The 14,430-nt window shown below is 38.9% G+C and overlaps 1 protein-coding gene across 9 annotated transcripts in view; it reads right to left on the reverse strand.

Annotated features, from left to right (window-relative positions):
* METTL4 (methyltransferase 4, N6-adenosine) overlaps nucleotides 1–14,430 on the reverse strand; it is a 56,211-nt gene that overhangs the window by 17,448 nt on the left and 24,333 nt on the right. For 3 of the 9 annotated variants that reach the window (XM_069568320.1, XM_069568324.1, XM_069568319.1), the window contains exons 9-10: nucleotides 9,274–9,419; nucleotides 8,475–9,173 (exon numbers count right to left, since the gene is read on the reverse strand). In XM_069568320.1, coding sequence (XP_069424421.1) covers nucleotides 9,274–9,419 — 146 coding nt within the window. In that variant the 3' untranslated portion in view covers nucleotides 8,475–9,173. Of the gene's footprint in view, nucleotides 1–8,474; nucleotides 9,420–14,430 lie in introns of those variants that run through there. The other 6 variants (XR_011252274.1, XR_011252275.1, XR_011252273.1 and 3 more) reach the window with 2 other exon arrangements.

The raw sequence follows: 14,430 nt of genomic DNA on the forward strand, positions 1-14,430 counted from the left end.
TAGATCCTATCAGCCTGAAGAAGGCACCAGAGGAATCTACATAACAAACTTTACTAACTAGCCTTTTATCTCCACCCCTCGAAGCCTGAAACTGCTTTTCGTCCTGCTATTTCTCCACAAATTTATTATTGTTTGTTGAAGATTCTATATAAGCTGGAATTTTAAACCACCTAGAGGAGTTACTCTTTTTCCTCTGGGCATCTCATGTGTAAATGAATATATATATATATATATATGTGTGTGTATATATATATATATATATGTTCATTTTTCTATTGTTAAAAAAAAAGATTTGTGGATTTGGGTCTTGTCTGATGGGAATGAATGGGAATTTCAAACAAGATCCATTGGTTCTTGAGAATTTTACATCAGCAAACACAATACTAACGTGGACTGAACAGGAGAGAGTATAAAATGAAAAAAGAAAAGGCTATAAAATCTCCCAAATTCTACAGACAAGAAGCAGGCCAATAAAATAATTCAACTGTAAATACATGCTACCTTTCATAGAAAAGGAGAATTCAAACTATTAGGTATAAAATAAGCTAGAAGGATCTATTATACAACATGGGGGATATAGCCAATATTTTGTAATAACTATAAACATGACATGTGCATGTGAAGCTGCTTTGGTCATGTCCAACTCTTTGCGACACTATGGACCGTAGCCCACCAGGCTCCTCTGTTAGGGTTAGGGATGCTCCAGGCAAGAATATTGGAGTGGCATTATCAGAGAAATGCAAATCAAAACCACAGTGAGGTACCGTCTCACGCCAGTCAGAATGGCTGCTATCAAAAAGTCTACAAACAATGCTGGAGAAGATGCAGAGAAAAGGGAACCCTCTCATACTGTTGGTGGGAATGCGAACTAGTACAGCCACTATAGAGAACAGTGTGGAGATTCCTTAAAAAACTGGAAATAGAACTGCCATGCGACCCAGCAATCCCACTGCTGGGCATACACACCGAGGAAACCAGAATAGAAAGAGACACGTGTACCCCAATGTTCATCGCAGCACTGTTTACAATAGCCAGGACATGGAAGCAACCTAGATGTCCATCAGCAGATGAATGGATAAGAAGGCTGTGGTACATATACACAATGGAATATTACTTAGCTATTAAGAATGCATTTGAGTCAGTTCTAATGAGGTGGATGAAACTGGAGACTATTGAAGTAAGTCAGAAACAAAAAACACCAATACAGTATGTTAATGCATATATATGGAATTTAGAAAGATGGTAACGATGACCCTATATGCAAGGCAGCAAAAGAGACACAGATGTAAAGAACAGACTGTTGGACTCTGTGGGAGAAGGCAAGGGTGGGATGATTTGAGAGAGTAGCACTGAAACATGTATATTATCATATGTGAAACAGACCGCCAGTCCAGGTTCAATGCATGAGACAGGGTGCTCAGGGCTGGTACACTGGGATAACCCTGAGGGATGGGATGGGGAGGGAGGTGGGAGGGAGGTTCAGGATGGGGCACACATGTACACCTATGGCTGATTCATGTCAATGTATGGCAAAAACCACTACAATACTATAAAGTAATTAGCCTCCAATTAATTTAATTAATTAAAAAAATAATAATACTGGAGTGGGTTGCCATGCCCTCCTCCAGGGGATCTTCCCCACCCAGGGATTGAACCTGCATCTCTTACATCTGTTACATCACTCTTACATCTCCTGCATTGGCAGGAGGGTTCTTTATTAGTGCCACCTGGGCAGCCCATAAATGTGGTATGCTGCTGCTGCAGCTAGGTCGCTCCAGTCATGTCCAACTCTGTGCGACCCCAGAGACGGCAGCCCACCAGGCTCCCCTGTCCCTGGAATTCTCCAGGCAAGAACACTGGAGAGGGTTGCCATTTCCTTCTCCAATGCAGGAAAGTGAAAAGTGAAAGTGAAGTTGCTCAGTCGTGTCCGACTCTTCGAGATCCCATGGACTGCAGCCTACCAGGCTCCTCTGTCCATGGGTATAGCATTTTATAAACATGTGAATCACCATGTTGTACACCAGTAAATTACTGTACATCACCTATACTTCAATATTTCAAAAAAAGAATGACTCAAAAGATGGCAACAAAAGCAGAGAGCAGAATCAGAGCTCAGAGGATGGGGCCAAGAACCCAAAATGCAGAGCTGAAAACCACCCATTACTGCCTGGCCTTGAAGCTCTAATCAAGAAAGTCTGCCTGAAGTTTACCTGGCTGGATTTTTAAACTGCTTTGGACAAGTAGACAAGTAAAAATGCTATTTGTTCCCCATTCGCCCCTATTTTTCAACTGGAAAAGCTGTAACTCTTATGCCAAGCCCATTCAACTACTGTGGAAGTGCTGGAGGCAGGTCACATTTTCTTTAGTTCCACAGATCCACAGATGGAGAACTTTGCCCAGGAGCTATACTTAATGGATTACACCAGAGCCTGTTCTAATCTGATTTAGATGATGAGATATGGGACTTTTAAACTGGTAGAATTTATAAGAGACTCTGGACTTGAACTGATGCTGTAATGGAATGATTTCATTTCAAACCTGAGGATAGGGTACATGTATTTCACTTGTGGGACAGACATGGATTGTTGGGGGTCAGGGGTTGGGTTGTTAGGCAAAATCTTAAGAATGACTCCCAGTGACCTTCTTGCTTGTATAACCCTCTCCCCTTTGAGTTTGGTGGAGACCTGTGACATGATGAATTATCACACCCATGACTATGTTTCATTGTATGAAAAAAGGGAGATTAACCAGGTGGGTCCAATCTAATCACAAAAGCACTTTAAAAACAGAATTTTCTCTAGGTGGCAACACAAGGCAAAATCAGAGACTTAAAGGGTAAGAAGCACTCAATGCGCTACTGTGACCTTGAAGATGGAGGGAGTCATGTGCAAGGCAGAGAACAGCCTCTAGAAGTTGAGTTGACTCCTAGCCAATGGCCTGCAAGGAAACAACTGAATTCTGCTATCAATCTGAATGAACTTGAAAATGGATTCTTCCAGGGAGTTCCTTGGTGGTCTAGTGGTTAGCACTAACTTTCACAGCCGTGGCCTGGCCTCAATGCTACAAATGACCATTCATTCACCTTAGCTGTCATCCAAAGCTACCTCATTGCTGTGTCACAGTTATCTGATGACCAGGCCAAAATTTAATCAGCAAAAGTTGTTGAAAAAAACTTTTCCTCGTGCTCTCCACTCCTAGAGATCAATTCATTTTTATACAGCCCCAAGTATTTGCACTGATACTGAAAAAATCCAATAATTTTCACTCAAGTTCACAAGAAGCCACAGAAAATCTAGGTTAACACCTAGGAATATTTAGAAGAAAATATTCCATAAAATTATCATGGTATTCTGGTATTCTGACTTGCTTTCAAGCCGGAGCAGATTATCAATAGAGTCATGAATTTGATTAAGATTCTCTATGGAGTTTGGGGTTGGTCTACACAACAGAACACTGATGGCAGATAACTGTGGTGCATCAAATTATTTGCACCTGTACTTCTGTTACTTAATCTAACAAGCTGAACCACCTCCTTCCAGTCCAAGTACCTCTTGCAGAAGGGCTTCCTTAAAAATGTGAATTAAAAAATGGCTATTCTGATTGAGGAAATACAATTGCATGGTAAATGTGCTAACAGCCTATGTCAAAGGGTTTAGCAGCCCGTCTGACTCTTGGGTCGCACACACAAGCTGTCAATCCAACTAATGTCACTAAAATCCCTAACAAAAAAATATTGTGTTCATAATCCAAGACTGATGGCATCATATATTGAGAAGGTTATTTTGGATGACTACCTATGAAACATTCTGAATTTGCTTCAGGCCACACGGTGGATTCTCTGATTAGTAGCTGATACTAATAGTAAGTAGTAGTAAGTAGCTCTTACTATGCAAGAGCTCACTAAGCACGGGCGGCTGCCAGAGGAGCTACCCACGTCCGAGGTCAGGGGCAGCTGCTTAGAGTGACAGGCTGCGACCGCGCAGGAACAGCCGAGAGGAGAGACCCTGTGTCCAAGGTCAGGGGCAGTAGCCGAGAGGAGCTACCCTGCGTCCAAGGTCAGGGGCTACGGCCGAGAGGAGCTACCCCGCATCCGAGGTCAGGGGCGGCGGAGAGGAGACACCCTGCGTCCGTCAGGGGCAGTGACCCTGAGGAGCCACCCCGAGCCCGAGGCCAGGGGCGGCAGCTGGGGGGAGCCACCCACGCCCGAGGCCAGGGCCCACAGCCGGGAGGAGCAACCCGAGGATTTCAGATCAGCCCTGGGATTTCTTTGGAGGGAGTGATGCTGAAGCTGAAACTCTAGTACTTTGGCCACCTCATGCGAAGAGTTGACGCACTGGAAAAGACTCATGCTGGGAGGGACTGGGGGCAGGAGGAGAAGGGGATGACAGACGATGAGATGGCTGGATGGCATCACGGACTCGATGGATGTGAGCCTGAGTGAACTCCGGGAGATGGTGCTGAAAAGGGAGGCCTGGCATGCTGTGATTCATGGGGTCGCAAAGAGTCAGACATGACTGAGCAACTGAACTGAACTGAACTGAAGACCTTAAGGTCATTAGCAAACATGGTACAACATGAAGTGTCCTAATTGAGGAAACAATAGAATTCACGTCTTGGTTATCACTTATTAACCATGTCAGCTCACCTCTATGAACCTGTTCCCTCATTATAACTTCAACTTCATACGACTGCTTTGAGAATAAAGTGACATAACTTGAAGTAAAAGAACTCTGATAACCAGAAAACTATGCCTATCGTGTTGTGGTGCTTCCCAGCATGTGGTAACCCAACAGGATACGATATGAGTCAAATGAGGTGAATCAAGCAGCATCTTCAAGGAAAGGAAAGCCCTTTAAGGTGCTTATAATCCTCCTCTGAATCACAGTCAGTAAAAAATCCAATGTCTCTCTGAAGCCGAATACATAAAAATCGCTGAAGATAGGTCTCTAGAGTTCCAAGCCTAAAAAGGTAAAATATGGGGGCCTAGGGTTTTCTGGTGAGACTGAGTTTGAGTCCAGAATCTTAACTAGAACAGGACAAGGCAGATAGAGTCTACAAGGTCAGAACAAAGGCAGCAACTAAGGTAAGGCTCAAAGTTAAGCCTCTGAAACTCACATACTCAAAGAATGAACAAACTTCAAAAACAGCATTTTTATTTGGCAAATTCAGCAAATGAATTGACAATCCTGACAGTCAGTCATTTCAATCCAACATTTTACTCAGTAGATAAACATTTGTAGAAAATCTGTAAATAGTATAAACACTTTTCTCAAAATGCTAAAAAGGCCAAACGCAATAGATTACATAGTCTATGTTTTCATCTGTATGAAATTCTAAAAAAATACAAAACTAATGATACAAAACAAATCATTATTTGCCAATGGCAAAGGTGGGAGGATATGACTGACTGCAAAAGGACACATGAATTTCAGGGGCTGAAGGAAATGTTCTATATAATGTTTATGGTTGTAGATAGACACCTATATATACATCTTCAAAACTCACTGAATTCTACACTGAGAACTGGAGAATGTTACTCTGTGAAAAAAATATACCTCAAAAAAAAATTTTTAAGGTTACACATAATAAGTCAGCATGCTTTTCAAAGAATCATTCCAGTAAAAATATTTTACTTAGTAAACAAATATTTATTTGTAGAAAATCTGGAAATAATACATTAAAAAATTTTTCACAATCATAAGCAGGGTTACTTTGTGTTTTTTTCACTTTTATTTTCTAATTTAAATTTTATATTGGGGTATAGTTGATTTACAATGCAGATGATACCACCCTTATGGCAGAAAGTGACGAGGAGCTAAAAAGCCTCTTGATGAAAGTGAAAGAGGAGAGCGAAAAAGTTGGCTTAAAGCTCAACATTCAGAAAACGAAGATCATGGCATCTGGTCCTATCACTTCATGGGAAATAGATGGGGAAATAGTGGAAACAGTGGCAGACTTTATTTTTGGGGGCTCCAAAATCACTGCAGATGGTGACTGCAGCCATGAAATTAAAAGACGCTTACTCCTTGGAAGAAAAGTTATGACCAACCTAGATAGTATATTCAAAAGCAGAAACATTAGTTTGCTGACTAAAGTCCGTCTAGTCAAGGCTATGGTTTTTCCAGTGGTCATGTATGGATGTGAGAGTTGGACTGTGAAGAAGGCTGAGCGCCGAAGAATTGATGCTTTGAACTGTGGTGTTGGAGAAGACTCTTGAGAGTCCCTTGGACTGCAAGGAGATCCAACCAGTCCATTCTGAAGGAGATCAACCCTGGAATTTCTTTGGAAGGAAAGATGCTAAAGCTGAAGCTCCAGTACTTTGGCCACCTCATGCGAAGAGTTGACTCATTGGAAAAGACTGTGATGCCGGGAGGGATTGGGGGCAGGAGAAGGGGACAACCAAGGATGAGATGGCTGGATGGCATCACTGACTCGATGGACGTGAGTCTGAGTAAACTCTGGGAGATGGTGATGGACAGGGAGGCCTGGCGTGCTGCGATTCATGGGGTCGCAAAGAGTCGGACATGACTGAGCAACTGAACTGAACTGAACTGAACAATGTTGTTAGTTTCGGGTGTACAGCAAAGTGATTCAGTTATACACATATATACATCCATTCTTTTTCAGATTCTCTTCCCATATAGGTTATTTTAGAACAGAGTATAGTTCCCTGTACTATACAGTAGGTCTTTGTTGATTATCTATTTTGTGTATCTGTTAATCCCAAACTCCTAATTTATTCCTCCCCCCAACCCAGCCTTTCTCCTTTGCTAACCATATATTTGTTTTCAAAGACTGTAAGTCTGTTTCTGTTTTGTAAATAAATTCATTTGTATCAACTTTTTTAGATTTCATATAAGTGGTATCATATGCTATTTAACTTTCTCTGACTTATTTCACATAGTAAGATAATCTCTAGGTCCATCCACATTGCTGCAGATGGTATTATTTCTTTTTTATGGCTAACAGTCCACTGTACGTGTATCACATCTTCTTTATCCATTCCTCTGTCAATGGACATTTAGGCTGCTCCCATGTTTTGACTGCTGTGAATAGTGCCACAATGAACACAGGGGTGCACCTATCTTTTTGAACTATGGTTTTCTCTGGATATGAGCCCAGGAGTGGGATTGCTGGATCATATGGTAGATTTTGGTTTTTTAAGGAATGTCCATACTATTCTCCATATTGGTTGTATCCATTTACATTCCCAACACTGCAGGAGGGTTCCCTTTTCTCCACACCTTCTTCTATTGTTTGTAGACTTTTGATGATGGTCATTCTGACCAGTGTGAGGTGATACCTCATTTCTCTAAAAATTAGCAATGCTGAGCATCTTTACATGTGTTTTTTGGCCATCTGTATGTACTTTTTGGAGAAATGCCTATTTACATCTGCCCTTTTTTTTTTTTTTGACTGGGTTATTTTTGGTTTTTTGATATTGAGCTGCAAGAGCTATTTGTATTATTTTGGAGATTAATCTTTGTTGGTCATTTCATTTACAAATATTAATATATTCTTCCATTCTGTGAGTTGTCTTTTCACTTTGCTTATGGTTGCCTTTACTGTGCAAAAGCTTTTAAGCTTAACTGGGTCCCATTTCTGTATTTTTTATTTTATTTTCATTGGTCTATGAGGTAGATCCAAAAAGATATTGCTGCAATTTATGTCAAAGACTGTTCTGCCTATGTTTTCCTATAAGAGTTTATAGTATCTGGTCTTACATTTAGGCCTTTAATCCATTTTGAGTTTACTTTTGTGTACAGTATTAGAGAATATTCTAACTTCATTCTTTAATACACAGCTGTGTTCCCAGTGTCACTTACTGAAGAGACTGTCTTTTCTCCATTGTATATTCTTGCCTCCTTTATTGTAGATTAACTAACCATAGATGCATGGGTTTATATATAGGCATTCTATCTTGTTCCATTGATCTATATTTCTGTTTCTGTTCCAGTACAATACTGCTTTGATTACTGTAGCTTTGTAGTATGGTTTAAAGTCAGGGAGCCTGATTTCTCCAATTCCATTTTTCTTTGTCAGAATTGCTTTGGATATCCTGAGTTTTTCACGTTTCCATGCAAATTTTAAAATTTTTCTTCCAGCTCTGTGAAAAATTCTATTGGTAATCTGTTAGGGATTGCACTGAATCTGTACATTGCCTTGGGTAGTATAGTAATTTTGACAATATTGATTCTTCCCAAGAAGTGTGTCTTTCCATCTGTTTGTGTCATATTCCATCTCTTTCATCAGCATGTCACAGTTTTTGGAGTTTTTACTAGCTTTTTCCTGTAGCTGATTTCTAATCTCATAGTATTGTGGTTGGAAAATATGTTTGATGATTTCAACCTTTTAAAATATACTGAGGTTTGTTTTGAGATCCAGCATGTGATCCATCCTACAGAGTGTTCCAAGTGCACTAGAGAAGAATGAATATTCTGCTGCTTTCAGATGGAATAGTCTATAAATATTAATTAAGTCCAAGCAATGTTTACTTTCTAACATTGTAAGAATTTTTTTTTTCCTTCTAGAGGAACAAACAGAAGTAAAAAGTACTTCAAAAGTGACAGTGAACGCAATTTAAAACCCTCCAAAAAAAGTCTCATGAACTCAGTACAATGGTGTGGTACTTGACAAGTCTTTGAATGTTTTCCAGAATGTAACACTAAACAAGAAGTTCTAAATTCAAGTTGTACAGGAGTCAAGTAGAACATATAACTGATTGGCATGGGGCAAGGTTACTGAAGTAAACTGGAGAGTACATGGCCCTTCCCAAATTTGTTGGCATTGCTGGGTCCCACAGACTGATGTCAGGAAAAAGTACAGACTATTATATAGCCAGAGTTGCTGATGATTAAAGACTTAGTAGGTGAAATTTTCTGATTTCCTGAAATTCCCTGATGGTTCAACATTTTTTTTACACCACCATGTGGGCTAAACAAAACACATCCATATGCAGAATTATGACTTCAGGTCCATAACGCATGCTTTCTGAACTTTTGCAATAACAAAGTCTTGCCTTCTTTCAAACTGCTTACCTCTTTTATTTGTAGAGTCCAGAATAATGTGGAATACTAATGCACCTGAAGTAAAATTCATCTTGAAATTATGACGGTCAGTCACTTCTAGTCACTTTGCTGAAAAATGAAGTTCTGTTTACATCTCTAAGCATACTGGTTGGTAAAAAAAAAAAAAAAAGGAAAATATCAATCAGAATGAAAGGAGGAGGAGTGAGGAAACAACTGAAGAAAGACACAAATTTTAGGAGCCTACTCAGCTTTTAGACTTCAGAGCAACAAAATAATCCATGTGTTGAAATTTGAGAACTTCATTGCCCCAACTAGTCCAACCTGGCTGTAAATTTCGAGCAAACAATTCCAAACATTCTCCCTCTGGCTTGATATAGTCTTTTAGAACCTCTGTCCAAAAATGAGAAAAGAAAAAAAAAACACAAAAATTATTATTAAGGAAGGAATCAACGTCCTTTAGTAGTTAAGAAGAGAAAAGCAGAGATGTTTCCTTAAAAAAGAAAAACAGCAAGTTAATTTCAAGGATTTCATCATAGATTTCACTATTTGTAGTTAGAAAGTCATTTGAAATAAGCACCCTTGAGATTGAGAACAATACCATCAGAACTTTCAATAGTCCTGATTTATCACTTTTCATTTGTAGAGGAGAAATGAAGATTTTAACACCCACACTGGTGACTTTTCAGTTTTCCAATAATGCTGACATAGCTCCCGAGTACTAGCTTAATTTATTTTTTAATAAATGTAATCCATGCATGGACAAAAGTACATAGGAATAATACAAAGACAATCCACTTTACAAACTAAGATAAATATCAATGTAAGTCTCCACAAAAACATACTTTAGTGTTAAGAGTTCGAAACACAGATAAATATTCAGAACATATACCTAACAAATAACTCTTACCTCCTCAGCTACAATTTGGCAGTACTGAGAACACTCTTTCACTTCCAAATTACAGATACTTCTTTACCTAAAATTTCACTGTATTATTTCCACAGTTAAATATTTCTTGTTCAATATATTCGTAACTACTGAACATTGTATTTTGTTGGGAAAATGGCATCTCATCTATACATTGGCTAAATAGCTATAATCTACACTAACAGAAGCTTTTTTTTAAGCACATGCTCATTTGAAAGACAAATATTTAAATCAGTTTAACCTTGATCATGTTGCTGGTTAGCTATATATTTTTTGGTATATATTTATTCTTCAACAGGAACTTAGTATGAAAATAACAATTCAAGTATGAAAAGTCATTAGAACAGGCAAAATATAGTTCCCAATGGCTTCATAGGATTGAGCTTCAAAAAATCCATCAAATTCTCTTTAGGAATGATAAGGGTTCCTTCGAAATACTTCATAGAGGTTAGATTTAAGAGGTAATATATGAAAAATTTTATATTTCATAATGTTCTTTAGTTGCTCTCACAACAAAATAATTGTTTGTCTGAAAGCATGGATCCTGTCTATCAAAAATCAAAGAATCAAAAGTATTCACTGCCTACAACTCAAACAAACTCAAATCTGGGCTTTGATAGCTTCTAGGAGATGCTGGTCCTTTCATGACTATATAACTAAATGCTACTAAACTTGAGCAAGAAACATTTCCCCAGAGTCTTAAAGGACAATAAACTTTTATATCACTTTTCCATGTTTTGCCCTATGAATTCAATGCCTCACCAGCCTCAACTCACTTTTAAAGTGGTCTAACATTATACTGAAGCAAGGTTTTGTTTTCTTGTTTCTGCTTGTTTGTTCGGTTCTTCGGTACAAAGATGTTAATGACTCTACTTTGACATTTTAAACTGGAATCCAAACTGGAATCAGCCAATCAAAAATGTTTACTATTTCTGAGCACCCATTATAAGTGCTACAGGACTTAAAAGAAACAGATATCCATGTTTTCTGCTGCTGCTGCTGCTGCTGCTAAGTCGCTTCAGTCGTGTCCGACTCTGTGCAACCCCATAGACGGTGGCCCACCAGGCTCCCCCGTCCCTGGGATTCTCCAGACAAGAACACTGGAGTGGGTTGCCATGTTTTCTAAGACTTCACAAACTAACAGAAAAAGATGGCCAGGTATTTGAAGTGAAAAAAATACATAAAGCCTAAACCCATTTATCACCTCCCACTTTATCAATGGAACACATTTTGGCATCACTTTTTTCCTTTTTTAGTTGCAAAACACAGAAAATCAAGGAATGAAGTTTTTACAATGCTAACTACATATGTTTAATTTCAAAAAAAGGAAAAGAAACAGAAGCAAATTAATGGAAATGTTTTATTCTTACTAATTTTAAATATCAATTTAAATGAAAATGCAAGATCTTAAAAGTTCTCATCACAGGAAAAAATACTGTAATTATGTGTAGACTTATTGTGATCAGTGAAAATGTACATATAACTTGAATCATTATGTTACACACCTGAAACTAATATGATGTTATATGGCATTTATATCTCAATTTTTAAAGTAAATTCACATGTATAAATTTAAATATGACATATATATAAATAACTACAGAACATCTGGCATTAGTAAAACATACTTCTAACCAATCGAGAGGAAATAATTTATATATAGCTAGTTCATTCCCCTTCTGCTTAGGAGCAAGAGGCGGCTGGGGGAAAAGTACTCAAATGTCAGTGCATAGAATCTCTTACAAACTGTTAGTGAGTAAAGCAGTGAAAAGAAGCAGAAATTCCTCTAAGGAGCAATATGAAAAACAAAATTTTGATTCAAATATTTTTATTTCATTATATTTCTATCTTAAATCTTTAAACTTAAAAGATTATAAATTTACATTAGGCTGGAAAGCCATAGCTATTGTTGGCTTATGTTTCAATCTACAGGAAGAAATTTCAAAACTTAAAAAGAGTAAATGTATCATTTTGAATTGGAATATGCTGCCAATTTGGTGTTTTTTACATTTTTCAGTAGAAAAAAAACAAACTAAAACTTGTTTAAAAAAAAAAAACCTTGGTGTTTTTAGAAACTAAGGAGAGAACATTTCATTCTGTGAATGTGCAAAAAGCACTTTAAGAACATTTACGTGTAAAAGTTCTAAGCATTACATAGACAGCATGTATTATACCAAATCCTAGGGTTATAATTTCAGAGTAAAATACAGGCAGAAATCTGAAAGTTGCTTTCTGATGGCTTTATGTAGCTCTACATCCAAAACACAGATACTTGCTATGCAGAAACATGAACTCAAAAATAAAGGATTATAAATACTTCTTGTCTACCAGTACTTAACCAAAACATAAGAATTACATATATTGAATCATGCAAAAATTTTCCCCCCAAAATCTAACTTTTCTTTTTAAATATTCTCAATCCTAAAAATGTGTTTGTGCTGCTCTCTACTGGGAATACAGAAGAACTGTACTTCATAAATATAAATGTAGTGCTAATTTTTATTAATAGTAATAAAACACTAATTTTAATCACTATTTTATAAAACCTTGTATCTTAAGACTCATCTTTAAACATAATCTATGTAAAATTAATTGAGAAATAGTTTAACTATCATTTGGGAATGAAAGGTTTCTTGGGTCTGGCTTTTGGATTTTTAAAAGTAAAAAAAATAAGCCCTAAAGACAAACCCTTTATTAAACTTTGATACTCACCAAATGATAAAGAAAATTCAAATGAGAAGAATACAACTTAGATTTCCTCCACTGAGTATCACTGGTAGCAAACATAATTTTTTTCTCAAAGAGCAGTACAGATTTTCCATTTAAGTCAAATGTTTACTTGCATTAAAGACTCTATCACAGTCCAAACTTTAAAGGCAATTACTCACTGAGAATGCCTCTAGGTCAAAAAATGGATCAACAGGTACACATCTGAATATTTCTCAAATGAATTAACACTAAAGACTTCTGCAGAGGAAATCTAAGATACGAAAAATCTGGAGTGCTACCAATAAACATCCTTTTGGGAATGTCAATTCACCTTAGCTCATGAACTTTGAATGTCAAATTCAGTATTTCTCAAGGACTTATATTCCTTCCTATTTTTTTATTCTTTCAGTTGAAAAACTTAGCATTTACTGATCTACTATATGTGACAGACTCTCAAATGTAATCAATCCTCACAACTCTGAAAGACTAAATATCATTATTCCCTCTTCAAACGACGACTCTGAGGTGGAAAATTATGAGTAACTCGCTCAAGTAGCAGAGCCAGGATTCAAGGTCCTTTGGGTCAAGCTGAAAAGCCAAACTTTACACTATTCCTTGCTGTTTAGTTTCATTAAATGATGAACATCATACTAAAGCATTAAGACTAGTAATAACTGCAGGATACAACCTCTCCAATGGTTCAGAAAAGCAACACTGCTCAACATAAAACTGAGACTGTCTACCATATATCAAAGGAATTGTAAGCATCTCTCTGACTGCTTTCTAAGCTCTAGGCTTTAGAACAAGCAAGGGGTGGAGCCCTGACAATGCAATAAAGCTCCCGAAACTACAGTACTCAGAAGTACCACCAGTCTTCACTTGGTTGCGCCAGTGATGGGATAAGAGCCCCATTAGTCAGGGGACCCTAAAACACGGTGGGAGAGGAAAGACTGAGGTAAGGTAAGATGAGTCTACACAGTCACCTGGGTGTTCACACGGCTCCATCTCCGCTTCAACAGAGTTTGGACCTCACGGACCCTTTTTCCAGCCACCCTCTAAACTTCTTTCAGGTCACAACCTCCAAGACTATTCAGCACCATTTTTGCAGTGAGACCCTTACTGCCGACCACGATGATGCTCTCCCAGACCCATAAGAATTATTCCACCCAGCGGAGGAGGTGGTTGGCCACTGCTGGGCGGGTCTCCAACACCCACCTCTCTGTGGGCTTTGATTTGAGGCCACGATGTGCCCCTGGAGGGCTCCCGACCCTGCTCCTCCCATGCGCTGGCCCGGCAGCCTCTGAAGATGCAGAGCCAGCTCAGTGGCAGTGGCAGCGTCCTCCTCTTCCCTGACATGCCCGAGCCGCCCCCAGACAAGTGGGACAAAGCACTGGATGCCACCACGGGCCTGGAGAAGGTCTTGAACCAGTCCGCTCTGGATCTGCACACCCTGGGTTCTGCCCACTTAGATCCCCCATCTCTGTGCCTTCCTAAAGCGCCACCTCCTGGATGTGGTGACCACCTGACCAACCTCTGCAGGCCAGCCAGGTTGGTACTCCTGGAAAGACTGACGCTCCCACACCACGAGAGGCCAGCAACCCCAGCTCCCCTTGAAGGCCAGGCTCCCCGATCTGATGTGAGGGCCTCTGGCCGAGCCCCTCCCTGGTTAACCACCTGGAGCCCTTTCCCCAAAGCCAGAGACCAAATGCCAACAATAAAAGGTTTCTGGAGCAAAAAAAGAAAGAAAAAAAACAATCTACTCTCTAT

The sequence above is a fragment of the Ovis canadensis genome, chromosome 23, assembly GCF_042477335.2.
Source record: "Ovis canadensis isolate MfBH-ARS-UI-01 breed Bighorn chromosome 23, ARS-UI_OviCan_v2, whole genome shotgun sequence".
Classification (NCBI taxonomy): Eukaryota; Metazoa; Chordata; class Mammalia; order Artiodactyla; family Bovidae; genus Ovis; species Ovis canadensis.